The sequence below is a fragment of the Brachyhypopomus gauderio genome, chromosome 6 (assembly GCF_052324685.1).
Source record: "Brachyhypopomus gauderio isolate BG-103 chromosome 6, BGAUD_0.2, whole genome shotgun sequence".
Classification (NCBI taxonomy): Eukaryota; Metazoa; Chordata; class Actinopteri; order Gymnotiformes; family Hypopomidae; genus Brachyhypopomus; species Brachyhypopomus gauderio.
In genome coordinates this window covers 2,401,073-2,416,737 of record NC_135216.1, presented here as the reverse complement: position 1 = coordinate 2,416,737, position 15,665 = coordinate 2,401,073, and the positions used below count along the sequence as shown (strand labels likewise).

The following is a 15,665-nucleotide window of genomic DNA, read 5'->3' as shown; positions in this document are numbered from 1 at the left end:
GTGGTCTCCACTCCTCTAGCCCACATCTCCACTCACCCACAAGGTCCCACTCGCCATTGGGCATATAGCCCGAGATATCAGCCTCACTCATCTGGAGATCCAGCAGCCAGCCATCAAAGGTCCATGAGCCAAACTTCAGTTCACACTTCTGGATGTCGAAGGGGAACCAGCGCACGTCCACATTACAGGTGCTCATGAAGATACCTGAGGATGTATTTAAATATGATCATAAAATACATGAACAGAAACATGGACACCAATGGCAGAGCTTTCTCCTATAAAGCCCCTCAGTTATGGAATAGCCTTCCAGCTACAATCCAAGATTCTGACACAGTTACAATTTAAAGATTGGAACTGTGTCAGAATCTCAGATTGGAGCTGGAAGGCTATTCCATAACTGAGGGGCTTTAAAGGAGAAAGCTCTGCCTCTGGCTGTAGTCTTACAAATTTTTTTTGGGAGCGCAAAAGGCGAGATGGGTTGTAGTAAGCAATGAGCTCACTCAGATATTGTGGAGCAAAACCATTTAACACCTTATAGATCAACAAAAGAATTTTAATCCCAATTAGATATTTAATCGGAAGCCAGTATAACGCAGAGAAAGTAGAATCCTGCAACAATGTCCTCCAGTTGAGCAGGAGCAGGAAAGTGGACCACTCTTTTGAAAATGATGTCGTATGTATGTGCTCATCCTCCGCACGGACCTTACACCGTTCAGTGTCATTAAATGTTTCATGTGCACCGTTCGCTCTCGTCGTCCCTCCTCCTTCGAGAGCGTTACAATTGCCCTGTGTTACATTTAATAATTACATCATACAAAAGTTATGCTTCCAGTTGTAACAGAGATATGGCATTACACAAATAAGTCAAAATTATATATACAGCAAACTTATTGCAACGTGTTTCCTCTAATTTGACATTGAGTTCTTGTCAGCTGAAATGTCCACATTGTAGGCTGAAATGTTTTGGCAGACACAACTGACAACGCATTATATAACTGTCCTTTTTACACATTTGTAATGTAAAAATTGGCTGTATGTGAGGCCACGGATGCTCGGTAGGTTTTTCTGTCACTTTCTTGTTACCGGTGGAGAAAATTTGCGTATGTGATCATGTGACTGACCGGTGTTCAGTCGAATTTTCCTACCCTTCCTTTCCTACCTAGGCCTACTGCACAATTCACTATTATGTCATGATATTGGTGCATTTCAACAGTGCAGTACTATTGTGTTGTTGAACTTATTGATGTTTTATAATGACATTTAGTCTGTCGAAATTTCCTTCCTATAGTATTGATGAACTTAATGTTCTTATATAATGACATTTAGGCTGTCGAAATTTCCTATCTATAGTGTTAATGAACTTAATGCTGGTTTATAATGGCAGGCTAAAAACATGTTCATACAAAGATGTAAACAATTCAATTTGCTTGTATTAATATTAATAACAATACATGAATACGCAAAACTTTGAATTTAAAGATTACCCTACCTTTTAAATGCTGATTTGTGCTACATTATGACGTTTCCATAAGGTAAACAAACTCTACAGAGATACGTCTACAAATACCGATAAGGAAATATCGATAAGGTAGGAAAATTCGACAGATTGGTCACACATACTCAGGTGATGTGACGTTGGTCAGTCTTCTTCTCACTGAAAACACGAATTATTTACAAAACTAAAGTAATGGTAGCGTGGCGCAAATCCGATTGTAATGGAGTAAAAGTTGCGTTTTTCTCACCACATATTTACTCAAGTAAAAGTAGAAGTCTTTCATATTAAAACTACTCTCACAAGTACATTTTTTCCAAAAAGCTACTTGAGTAAATGTAACGGAGTAAATGTAACATGTTCCTACCCACCTCTGATATGACCTCTTTATTGTCATATGGACAATATTACTTCCAGCAATAACATGATTACAAAGCCACAACTGGAAAGCTACTGAAACCTACATTGTTCACTCAGTGAGTAACCTCTGCAGCTTTTCTTTTTTGCTCTCTCAGCTTTTCAGCGACACCTTTACGTTTCGTAGTTTGTTTAGACCCTGGCTTAGACTGCTCCAACTTTACGGCAATGCAGACTTATTTTTTTCATATTTCAGTAGTGTCAACCGTGTCACAGAGGGATCACATGATGAGTTAGAACCTCAGCAGTGTCAGTGTGCAACTGGCGTCTCTCTCTTGATTTGTCACGCGTGGGATACAAACAGGGAGATATAATTAATGTGGCATTAGTATGGACAAGGCTTTTCCAGTTCGTGACTACTTGTATTAATAAGTGACACAGCTGCTGTATGTTTTCGTGGTCTAGCCCGGATTTTCTGGGACAAGTTGTTTTTTTTCTGATTTCCGCTGCATACCGTCAGCCCGCATCAGCTGGCCCAGTCCGCTGAGCAGGTTAGTCTGACTTGAGCGGGAGAGGTAATAGACACCGTTCAACAGCAGCGTGACTACGGACTGGGGCCGCAGTGCGTGGCAACGGCCCCTGCACGGGCCGAGATAAACTACCGGCGGCCCACTAATGAAAAATTTAAAAATCTGTTTCTTGAAGCATCATCTTCTGACTGCCTATATGATTCCATTTGCATTTCAATGAAAGCATTTCATAATAATAATTTCATAATCCTTTGGCAGCTCCAAATGCTACTGTAATTTCAGCAACTTTCATGTTAGTGAATACCAGGCCCGTTGACAGTCTTGCTGGGGCCCGGGACAAGATAGATTCATGTCCCCCCCCCCAGCGCGAGGGTTCGCGCGAAAATGAGGTCGTGCACCTCTCGAATTTTGTAACTTCGCGCACGCCGCGCTTCAGCGCAATGAACAAAGTCATGTTTGTAGGGTTCATATGCCTTTATAAGGTGGAATTAAAGCACGTGTACTTAAATACTTATACATATACTCGAAATGATTCGAAATAATTCGCTTTTTATCACATTATTTAATGGTTGCTTATTTTCAAAACGCCCAATCTTAACGTCTTCACGAGAACTGTTCAGTCAGACAGCTATTTGTTGTGAAACAAAGTAGTTACAATTTCAAGCATTTTCAAGTACTTTACCCTAAATTCCAGCACTTTTCAAACCTGGAACACAATGCAACTTTAAAATTCGTCAGGTAAATGTTTTTCCTTTCTTTTCTGCGCTCCAGACTTCTGTATTTACTTTAACTATCCACCACTGTATTTCCCGCTGTTGGGCGGATACCGGCCGGCTACAGTCGGTGCTGGATCAAACCATTTTCTAGTGCGAGGCGGGGGTGTATGCACTTAATGGAAAATATGCTGATAGGTAAAAAACATATATATTTGAGCCATTGAGCTTATTATGAGTACATAATTTTATAATAATGAAAGATTTCAAGATTATTTAAAAATTATAGACTTTAAATAAAAAATAAATTGCTGGGCTCTTTGATGGGCCCCCCTGGCCCTAGGGCCCGGGACAACAAACCCGGTTGTCCCCCCCTGTCGACGGGGCTGGTGAATACAACAGTGCCAGTTCTCCATCTTTAATATGGAGAAATAGTCATTTTGAAGATTACTTAAAAATTGTAGTGCTGTTTCTACATAGTGCAGTGCTATGTTTCTATGTTTTCAGTTCTCCACATAAGGAAAACAGACCAGGTAATCTGTCAACAACAATCACTAAGTATGGTCAGAATATTTTTAGATGTGTTCAAACCTCATTTGCCCAGTAAATGCCCTGGACATGAAACATGCCGAGTGGTTTAGCCTTTATGCTGATGACCCCACACTGGACGTATTCTAAAAGTAGTCACAGGTATTGTTGGAAGACTTTATGGCTAGTAGTGAAAGCCAAGTAGAAGCAGTCAGGCGGGAAGCTCTTGCCAGGACCTTGACGGCAACACCAGAATGCTTTGTGATGTGGCAGGGGATGACGAGGCAGAGCAGCCAAAGTCAGCCAAAGGAAGAGAGGCAAGTATGGATCTATGAATATGTAAATAGTCCCTGCCTCTATCTTTTACCCATCCCACAGGCACTGCAGCTTAAGCTGACCTGCCTACCTTCGAATCTGTTAATCATAAAAAACTACACTTGTTTTCTGTATGCTAACCGCCATACACTGTAATACTGGAGTAATTTGATCAAATTAAAATGGGTCGCCTTCATCTCGTATGGTATCAGAACGGTTGCATACAGTGAGGAAAATAAGTATTTGAACACCTCGCGAACAACGTTTCAAGTTCTCCCACTTTCATCTTAGGTGCATGCCCACTGTGAGAGACATCATAAAAAAAATCCAGAAATCACAATGTAAGATTTTTAATAATTTATTTGTGTGTTAGTGCTGCAAATGTTTGAACACTTGTGAAAATCAATGTTAATACTTGGTACGGTAGCCTTTGTTTGCAATTACAGAGGTCAAACATTTCCTGTAGTTCTTCACCAGGTTTGCATACACTGCAGCAGGGATTTTGGCCCAGTCCCCCATACAGATCTTCTCCAGATTAGTCAGATTTCTGGGCTGTCACTGAAAAACTGAGTTTGGGCTCCCTCCAAAGGTTTTCTATAGGGTTTAGGTCTGGAGACTGGCTAGACCACTCCAGAACCTTGATATGCCTCATGGAGCCACTCCTTGGTTATACTGGCTGTGTGTTTTGGGTCATTGTCATGTTGAAAGCCCCAGCCAAGACCCATCTTCAATGCTCTAGCTGAGGGAAGGAGGTTGTTCCCCAAAATCTCCCAATACATGGCCCCGGTCGTGCAGTCGTCCTGTCCCATGTGCAGAAAAACACCCCAAAGCATGATGCTTCCACCCTTCACAGAATGGTGTTTTTGGGATGGTACTCATCATTCTTTCTCCTCCAAACACAGCGAAGTGAAATTAAGACCAAAAGGTTCTATTTTGGTCTTATCTGACCCACAGAACTCTCTCTCATGACTCCTCTGGTTCATCCAAATGGTCATTTCTGGATTTAATTTTCTTAGATTATGTCTCTCATGGGTTCTTTTAAGCGCCCATTTCAAATCCCGAAACGTGAAGCGACTTAGTGAATCAGGAAAAATAAAGACCTCCAAAAAGGATACTCACACGTTCACAAATGTATTGAGTTCGACTAATGCAGCAGAAGCACATCAGTGCAATCGGGTAGCGGACGAAGTTCTGGATCCACGTGTTTCCAATGGATGCACAACGCTAGGTGGAGTTCATCAGACGTGCTCCAGTGATACACTGTTCAATTTAGCATCCAACTCCTCCTCGGTAGCCAGTATAAACTCACTGACAGAAAGAAAACCCTGCAGCGCTAGCTGGTTGCTACACACAGCTTGGTAATAATCTGACTGAAATGGTGGCATTTGGGCCAATATACAACATATATCCAGTCTCCAAACTTAGCTTGTAAATAGTGAAGTGCTAAGAAAACTCTTCTTTTTCTTCTCTCCCCCCCCCCCCCCCCCCCCCCCCCCCCCCCCCCCAGACACGGCACCTGCCTACCCCTTGGTCCACCCATACTCATCTCCGATTGGTTACAAGCATGGCACTCATGCTTAAAGCTAATCTCTGATGAGTGGTCAGACGTCCCCGAAGATTAACAGATAGTTGGCGCCACAACAGAAGAGAATTGTGGGGAATGGAGTTTGGTTACACATAAAAACAAAGAAAATAATATAGAATAGAATAGTATAGCATTTATTTGTCTAGAGAGGGGGTGGCTGCAGCGTCATAAACAGTGTTGGGAACGTTACTTTAAAAAGTAATTAGTTATAGTTACTCACTACTTGTTAAAAAAAAGTAACTGAGTTAGTAACTGAATTACTCTATAATAAAAGTAACTCGTTACCAGTGAAAGTAACCATTTGCATTACAGTAAAAAAAGTTATATGCCAATGAATAAGGATTTTTTGAAGAAGCAGTCAGTTGAAATGAGTAGATCAGAAAGGTGTTTAACTTTTGATATTTATTGCACATCAACAGACCAGTGCAGGGTAAAATCCTTTAAAATCCCAAATCTTTGTAAAAAAAAAAAATTATATAAACAGTTACACTATATAAAGTGCATTTACATCTATCAAATTAAATTAAATTCTCTCAACCTGAGACAACTGGTTTGTTCACAACAGAAGTAAACTTAACAATAAAACCTCTATTCTTAATTAAATAAATAAAATACCCAGTCTGGTAGACATTCAGGAACTTCAAGTATATTTATAAATAATGTTTATATCGCCACTTTGAAAATGCAAATTTTTCTTCGGCTTGCTCCTGACTTGCCATTTCTGCCTCTTCTCCGTTTGTGTCGTGTGTCACTGGTGTGCTTCGGCACGCGTGTAAAAACATTGGCTCTGATTGGCTACCATAACGCTGCCTTAGCCAATCGCTTACTGACTTGTTAAGTTAAACAGGTGTTACACCGAGAACTGTTACTCCTCACTAGCCTGGGCAGCGGTCCGCTGGCATTACTGTTAGTATTAGGGTTGTCCCGATCCGATATTTGGATCGGATCGGCCGCCGATATTAGCAAAAAATGCGGATCGGTATCGGATCGGCAGGCACGAGAAAATGCCGATCCAGACTCCCGATCCAGTTTTTTTTAGTCCGATCCGGGTTTTCCACCGCACCCATTTAGATAATCCATTCCAGTTTTTGCTGTGGTTTTGCCAGTGAGAGTAAAATCCGGTCCGCATTTTCCAGCACACCTTCAGCACACGAGTATAGCGTCTCTCCAATTTAGCTCCGCGGCATCTCCTAACCGTTAGGACCGTCGTGTAAATTTGAAGTTATCGGTAAAAATGGCAGTTGTGTGGGATTATTTTACCTTAAAGGATGACAAAGACGAAGAGGTAGAGTGCAACATATGCCACAGTAAAGTTAAGCGTGGTGGTAAAGCTGTAAGAACTTTTAATACAACCAATCTAATCAAGCATTTAGCGAAATACCACCATAAACAACATGACGAGTTTCTAAAGAAAACCGAAGACAAAAAGAAAGGTCCTACACAACTAACACTGGCAGAAACGTTTGAATTGAAGGGAGTGTATAGATGGGGATGGAGCAGCAAAGTGTGGAGTAGAAGGCATTTTGCTTTTATTTAGTTTACGATATGTGCACGGATTTTTTTTAAGCTTTGGTTTACACTTGTTCAAGAGCACTGATGGATGTTAATGTTAATAGACTATTTGTTAATAGACTATTTTCCACTCAGGTTGTGTGTTTTGCTTTTTTAATATAATTTACAATATTATTTGCACTTGTGTCTTTTTAATCCTTACCAACCATTGTGTATTATTCAAACAAACCTAATTCAGCTGGCTACTTGTTATCAAGAGTAAAACGCTTTTCAACATGAGTTTGACAACAAAGTAAGTTGGCTAAATAACTTTAAACTTTAATACATGCTCGGATAGGCCGGTATCGGTATCGGCCGATATCGGTATCGGATCGGAAGTGCAAATAAATATCTGTATCGGATCGGAAGTTCAAAAAGCTGGATCGGGACATCCCTAGTTAGTATATCAATATATAGTAACGCACCGCTTTTAATGACCAGTAACATCAACGGCATTGTAACGACAGGAAAAGTAATTAATTATATTATCCTGTTACTGTCACATAGGGCTACACCCCCTCTCCTAGCTATCACTTCGAGTTCCCTCGTGTATGTGTCCCTTGCCTGTTAGCCCCGCCTTGCTTGTCTGTCTGCCTAGTTTCTGTCTGTCTGCCACGCCCATGTCGTAATCGTCCTCAGCTGTGTCTTGTTAGTTCAGTGTACTTATAGTCCCTGTGTTTCCCTAGACCCTTGTCGGTTATTCGTTCTCTCGTGCTTTGTGATTTGTGTGCCCTGTTCCCGGTGTTTATACGCTCGGTTGGTTTATTCTCTGTTCAGTGTTATTCTGCCTGGTTTTGTTTCGTGTCTGTCTTGATCATGCCCCTGTACTTGTCTCACTTGGATGGCTCTCCGGTTATGACCCCTGCCTGTGACTTCGACTACGATTATGGAATGCCCTGTAATAAATCTCGCTCTTCTCAGCATTTGTGTCCGTCCCCTCGCTCCGCAGCACGAGCTGCGTTACAGTTACTGACAAAATGACGCCGTGTTGTGAAAATTAACAGCGTTATTCACAACACTGGTCATAAATGACGCAGAGAACGCTTGTGACGTCATTCACTCAACCATCGCAAGACTACAGACTCGTTATCCGCAGGCCTACATAGCCATTTCCGGGGACTTCAACAACATCACACTGGATTCAGTACTCACTGCTTTCCACCAGTATGTTGACTGTCCCACCAGGAAAAACAGAACTATTGATCTCCTTTACTCAATCAATCAATCAATCAAATTTTATTTATATAGCGCTTTTTACAACAGTTGTTGTCACAAAGCAGCTTTACAAGTGCCGAGTCCTAGCCCCCAGTGAGCAAGCCAAAGGCGACAGTGGCAAGGAAAAACTCCCTAGTTTTTTGCATGAGGAAGAAACCTTGAGAGGAACCAAGACTCAGGGGGGGAACCCATCCTCCTCTGGCCGACACTGGTCACCATGACAACAACAACAATTTAGACAGAAAGAAGAGAAAGAAAAGGAAAAATATGTAATAATGTCCATCCTGATGTATGCATCCGGTTAGGCAGGAGGTGGCTGGCCCAGGATGGATCGCTGGTCTCCTCATCTCATTACTCCAACGTAAAGGATGCATACACCACCACACCCCTCCCCCCTCTGGGAAAATCTGACCACAACCTGGCCTACCTGCAGCCACAGTACAAGCCCCAGGTCTGTAGACAACCTGCATCCACACTCTCCTTCAGGAAATGGTCTCCTGGTGCTGAAGAAGCTCTCAGGGACTGCTTCGAGTCCACTGAATGGAGTGACAGAGGGGATGACACACTGCATGATGGACTACATGAACTTTTGCATAGATATGATTGTTCCTGTGAGAACTGTACACTGCTTTGCTAACAACAAGCCCTGGATAACCAGCAGTGTTAAAGGCCTTCTGAATAAAAAGAAGAGGGCCTTTAAAGACAACAACCAACAACTCACCTTCACTACAGAACAGGTCAGAGGTGAGCTGAGGAGACTCCACTCTAGAAAGGCAGCTGGACCAGATAGGGTGTGTCCCAGACTACTGAAGTCCTGTGCTGCTGAGTTTGGGCCCCCCTACAGCACATCCTCAACCTGAGTCTGTGCTTGGGGAGGGTCCCCACACTGTGGAAGACAACTTGCTTGGTTACAGTACCCAAGAAACCGCACCCCAGTGAGCTCAATGACTTCAGCCCAGTCGCTCTTACATCACACGTCATGAAGACTCAGGAACATCTGCTTCTACACCAGCTCAGACCCAAGGTTCAACCTCCAATAGACCCCTACAGTTTGCCTACAGAGAAAAGGTGGGGGTAGAGGATGCCATACTGTACTTTCTCCACTGGACCCACTCTCACCTGGACGGAGGGGTAGTGCAGTGAGAGTCATGTTTACTTTTCCAGCACCTTCAACACCATTCAGCCCCTCCAACTAAAGCTGGGCGTACACTGTGCGATTTTTGGCCCATTTTCAGCCGATTTTTCACTTGTGCGACTATTTTTCGAGCCGAGTTTCGGCTCAATCGCGTGTCGTGCATCGTATAGTTTACACAGGTAAACGAGGAGCGATTCACACCTCACGACCAACTCCCGATCAGAAATCGCAGCGTCGCAAGAATATCAAACATGTTTGAAATTCAAATCGCTCCTCGTGAGATCGCATGAGAGCGTCGGGTCGTATAGTGTGAGTATATGAATCGTGAGCTGTGAACTTTTAAACCCTGCGATTTAGTCGTACAGTTTGAGCTGGAGCTGAGTACACCATTTAAAATATTGTACAGTGTACGCCCAGCTTAAGAGACAAGCTGGTGAGGATGAAGGTGGATCTGCACCTGGTCTCCTGGATCACTGACTACCTCACTGGTCGACCTCAGTACGTCAGGCTGAAGGACTGTACATCAGAGACTGTGGTCAGCAGCACAGGAGCTCCACAGGGGACTGTACTCTCTCCATTCCTCTTCACAATCTGCACCTCAGACTTCCAGTACAACACTGAGACATGCCACATGCAGAAGTTTTCGGACGATACTGCCATTGTGGCCTGTGTACGAGGAGGGCAGGAGGAGGAGTACAGACACCTTGTGGGTGACTTTGTGGCTTGGTGCAACAGGAACAACCTGCTGCTTAACACCTCCAAGACCAAGGAAATGGTGGTGGACTTCCGCAGGACCAGACCACCCACACAGCCTGTCTCTATTGAGGGGGTTGATGTGGAGACCTACAGGTATCTCAGACTACACCTGGATGATAGGCTGGACTGGTCAACCAACATGGACTTCCTCTAGAGAAAGGAGCAGAGCCAGCTCTACTTTCTGAGGAGGCTAGGGTCCTTCAACATCTGTAGGAAGCTCCTGCAGATGTTCTATCAGACTGTAGTGTCCAGCTGTCTCTTCTACACTGTGGTGTGCTGGGGAGGGAGTATCAAAAAGAGGGACTGGACAAGCTGGTCAGGCGTGCAGGGTCTGTAGTTGGTGTGTAGCATTGTCAGTATAGCCACAATCACTTCGACACTTTTAAAGCACATCCCATACATTTGCACTATTGGACATTGCACATTAGTTCCAGTTTTAACAATCTTGGTCGGGATACTTGCACACTTGTATTGTATAGTCTTTGTATTGTTTGTGAATGTCATATAAGTTATTGTGAAATTGTTTATGCGTGTCCTTTACTGTGAACTGTTATGGTGTAACTGCTACTGGCTGCTAAATTTCCTTCGGGATCAATAAAGTAAGTACGTACGTACGTATGTACGTATCTATCTATCTATCTATCTATCTATCTATCTATCTATCTATAAATAATAATAATAATAACATTTTATTTGTAAAGCACCTTTCTGGACACCCAAGGACACTGTACAACACAAGAAAAATAAGATTCAATTAAGAGATACAAATAAATATTCATAAAAATACAATATAACATAAGTTTTAAGTCCTGTTTTAAAAAGATCTATAGATGTACAAGCCCGCATTGCATCAGGGAGCCCATTCCACAGCATTGGACGCGCAACACAAAACGCTCTTTTCCCAGTGGAACTCAACTTATAGGGCGGAACCACAAGCAAGTGTTGGCTTGAAGATCTAAGCGTACGCATCGGGGAGTATGGCTGGAGTAACCTACTTAAGTAGGGAGGAGCAAGGTCATGAAGGGATTTAAAAACCAACATGAGCAGTTTGTACTGGATGCGATACTGCACTGGAAGCCAGTGAAGGTGACACAGAACCGGGGTAATATGCTCCCAAGGTCTTTTATGGGTGAGCACCCTCGCAGCTGAATTCTGCACATACTGCAGCTTGCTCAAAGCCCGCGCAGGGAGGCCATACAACAGAGCATTGGAGTAATGTGACAAACGCATGGATCAAGGTCTCAGCAGCAGCAAAAGAAAGGAAAGGGCGAATCTTAGAAATACTCCTACTTAAAAAAGCTGCCCTACATGTATTTTTAATGTGTGACTCAAAAGATAACGTAGAGTCAAACGTGACTCCGAGATTTCTTACCTCAGCAGAGGTAGAAACAACAAAACCCGGAATATTAACAGTAGTGTCACCAAGTCTCCTAACTGTAGTAGGAGAAGCAATTATGATGGCCTCAGACTTTCTATTATTTAAACTCAGGAAGTTCTCAATCATCCATGTCTTAACGTCTGTTAAGCAGCTCAACAAGGCCAGAGGAGGCAAGCTATGGGCAGGTTTGGTGTAGATATAAATCTGCACGTCATCAGCATAGCAGTGAAACTGCAGCCCATGCTGCCTAATGATGTCCCCCAGAGGAAGCAGGTACAGAATGAAAAGCAAAGGTCCACGGACTGAGCCCTGGGGGACTCCATGTAAAACAGAACAAGTGTCCGATTTAAAACCTCCAATAGAAACAAACTGCTGCCTGTCAGAGAGATAAGAAGTGATCCAAGCTAACGCAGTCCCAGTTATGCCAATCATATTTTCAAGCCGAGATAGCAATAGGCTATGGCACACTGTGTCAAATGCTGCCGTTAGGTCCAGTAAAATAAGCAAACTAAGCAGTCCCTGGTCTGCCGCTATCTACAAATCATTCACCACCCTGACGGGCAGTTTCAGTACTGTGATTTCTCCTAAAACCAGACTGAAAGACCTCAAACAGATCATAGGATTCAATATGTTCCTTTAACTGCACAGCTACTGTTCGCTCCAGCAGTTTAGTGAGAAATGGAAGATTTGAAATGGGCCTATAGTTATCAAAATTCTCAGGATCTAAGCCAGGCCTCTTAAGAACTGGAGTGATGGCTGCCAGCTTCAAACATGCCGGAACCATTACTGAGCTAAGTGAAGCATTAATGACCATAGTAATAAGAGGGCAGACAGACGCAGAACAGGCTTTCACCCATTGTGTTGGCATGGGATCCAGTTGACATGTCGTTGCCCTAGAGGTCATAACAAGCTCTGCAACAAACTGCTGATCTACTGCATCAAAAGCAGTAAAATAACTGCTACTGGACCGCGAGAATGGTCGCGATGTGTCTAACACATTCACAGTAGGCTGAAACTGTGCGTATACTGTATGTATTTTATGATTGAAAAAATCCATAAAATGAGAACAAAGTTCAAGCGACGGAGTTAAAGGAAAACTTTTCACAGGGCCGAGTATCCTATTGACAGCTTGAAACAGAGCTCTGGGATTACCGTGGGTACTATGAATAACATCAGTGTAATATAGTGTTTTAGCTTCCTGCAGTTTTTTCCTTGTAAAGCAGGACATGATCCCTGTAAGCACAAGCATGTACAGTCAGGCCAGTTCTCTTTACAAGTCGCTCAAGCTGTCGGCCAGCAGCTTTCAGCTTGCGCAGCTCAGCAGTATACCAGGGAGCAGGCTGAGAAAAAGATACAGAGCGAGTTCTGAGAGGTGCCAGGTGATTCAAGATAACTGACAGAGTTTCATCATAGTGAGCCACTAGCAGATCCAGGTTTAAACAATCAGGTATAGTCCTCTGTCTGAACATCTCCATAACAGCCAGTGGACTAACATTTTTGAGGTTCCGAAATGTAATCTGGCGTGATTGGTGCAGCCCTCGCAGAGGTCGTGACAGTGGAAAATCAAAAAACACAGCGTTATGATCAGACACACACAGATCAATGCTATTAAAATTAAAGGGAGATTTACCCACAGAAGAGACAATGTCCAAGGTGTGGCCTTTCTTGTGTGTAGGAAAATTGATGTGCTGAGAAATATCAAAACTCTGAAGCACATTTAGGAATTCTTTGGCAAACATACAGGTATCCAAATCAATATGAATATTAAAATAATCAAGCAGCAACAAGTCAGAGTAAGCAGAGATAAGTGAAGAAATTAGCTCAGAAAACTCCGCCATAAAAACCGAAGTTAGCTTAGGAGGACGATAAATAAGCACAATTAGTACGGGTCTAGCAGCAGAGACTAACATAGCCAAACACTCAAACGATGTCATGTTCGAGATTGAGACAGATTTAATTTTAAGGTTAGATCTGTAAACTACTGCAAGTCCTCCACCACGACCAGTTAAACGCGGTTTATCCATGTATTTGTAATGTGCAGGCAATGCTTGATTGAGAGCATAATACTCATTAGGCTGCTGCCAGGTTTCAGTAAGACAAAGCAGATCAATGTTATGTTCCAGAATAACACCTGCAATGAACGATGCCTTGTTATTTAAGGAACGGACGTTGAACAGAGCACATTTAAGATTAAGATCTGCGCTCAGCACCGGGACAGTTGTTGATATGTAGTGTAGGTTTTGTTTGTTAATTTGGTTGTTTAACCCAGCATGTGAAACCTTCCGACGTCGCGAGGCCCACATCATAGGAATAGTGTTGTTGGGGAGCTGCCTAAAATTATACGACCGACCACGGCCCCGATGACAGTATTTAGGTCATCGCAAAATGCCAAGGTGTCGATGCATCAATAGCAGAGCAGGAGTCTTATACTGTGCTTTCCGAAGCGCAATAAGGTCACTGAAGGAGTACTACCTATCTATCTAATCTCCTGAGCCCCGCAAAACCGTTGAGCAAGTCATACAAAGACATTGTTGAGACGTTGTAGAAGCACTTAAAACCCGCACCACTAGTGATAAGTGATAGTGGAAAGACTCATTTCATAAAGGGAATCAAACAAAGAATGAAAGCATATCTGAGTATATGGCCAAACTGCGCAAACTCTCGCAGCATTGTGACATTAAAGATGGACTTAACGATGCCTTAAGAGATCGATTGGTATGTGGCACTCAATGGCATACAAGTACACAGTCAAGGCTACTGTCAGAAAAAGAGCTAGATTTGAAGAAAGCACTCGAACTAGCTATCTCAATGGAAACAGCAGCTAAGGGTGCATCAGAAAACGAAACCCTAGAAAACGAATGGGAAATAATTGAATTGAATGGGAAAAAGCAAAAGCGCTACAGGTGTGGTATATCCTCTCAACATGCAAATGACATGTAGGAAATCCCACAAACAAGGCCACATAGAAAGAGCATGCAAAACAGACTAAACTAATAATAATAATAGTAATAATCTTTATTTGTATAGCACCTGTGACGTTACAGCCCCTGACCCCTCCCCTTTGGGCATGTGTTTGTCATCTACGTCTAGACATCTGCGTCTGTGGATCTTCGTGGGTGTGGTTGTGTCTGAGAGTGTTCATCAGTCTCACCTGTGGCTCATCTTGTCATCACTCTGGGCTTATGTGGTTTGTCTATTTCAGTGGTTCCCAAACTTTTTCTGCCGTGCCCCCCTTTAGTAGATGAGAATATTTTTGCGCTCCCCCTACACCCCCCCCCCCCATATTGACTAGGGATGTGTTGAAAACTTACAAAAACAATAGGTTCACAACTTTGGTCAAACATGAAAAAAATTAACTGCAAGAAACATTTTAAATGGTTCAAGAATTCTAAATGTAATTTAAAATAAATAAGGAGATGAAATAAGAGAAACAGCAATACATATGCGGCTAGTTTGCAAGCGCAGACATCACGCAGAGCACAAAGCATGTAACGGCCAGAAATATGTGTACTGTCTCTTTAAGGGAGCGAGTTGAGCGTGCGTACGGAATATTGTTGTTTTTTTAGCTTTCTGCCGTAGACCGAGTCAGACCACTGCTCTTTATTTTATTTCTGTAAGTAACGCATTAAATGAGCTTTGGACAACTCACCAGTTCATGTATGAACAGTGAAGTATTGCTGGAGCCCAGGTTTATTTTGGTCAACCAGCAAATAAACAGACTAAGTGGAATACCACCAGCGCGAGTATTAAGGCTAAAACATACTTGCTGTTAACTACGCGTACGCGTACGCATCATGGCTGCTTCGCGTATCCTGTGTCGGTTTGGCGCGTAGGTCTTGCACGTCCTCCAAAAGTTAACGCGACGCATACGCGAGGTGCAATACACACAAAACCGCTAGGGGCAGTGTAGCCGCTAACCAGCATCAAAATGGACACAACGATATCCAACGACACAAATTCGCCATTCTCACCACGTCTTTGATTTAACGGCCTTACATACCACCTACGAAGGGATCGCTGTCGTCGTTTTTTCTGCCGTGACCGTAAAATTACCCAAAGGCTAATCTCCTCGAGTGTTGCCATGTTTGCATCGTTAAAATACCGAAGCCC

General features: G+C 42.9%; 1 protein-coding gene across 2 annotated transcripts in view; it reads right to left on the bottom strand.

The window, feature by feature from the left end:
* Positions 1-15,665, bottom strand: part of chrna11 (cholinergic receptor, nicotinic, alpha 11) — a 114,765-nt gene that overhangs the window by 49,481 nt on the left and 49,619 nt on the right. Inside the window, exon 6 of one of the 2 annotated variants that reach the window (XM_077008133.1) lies at positions 37-204. The exons of the other annotated variant lie outside the window; for it this stretch is intronic. Within the exon in view, the coding sequence (XP_076864248.1) occupies positions 37-204 (168 nt within the window). The remainder of the gene's footprint in view (positions 1-36; positions 205-15,665) is intronic. 2 annotated transcript variants of the gene reach the window in all.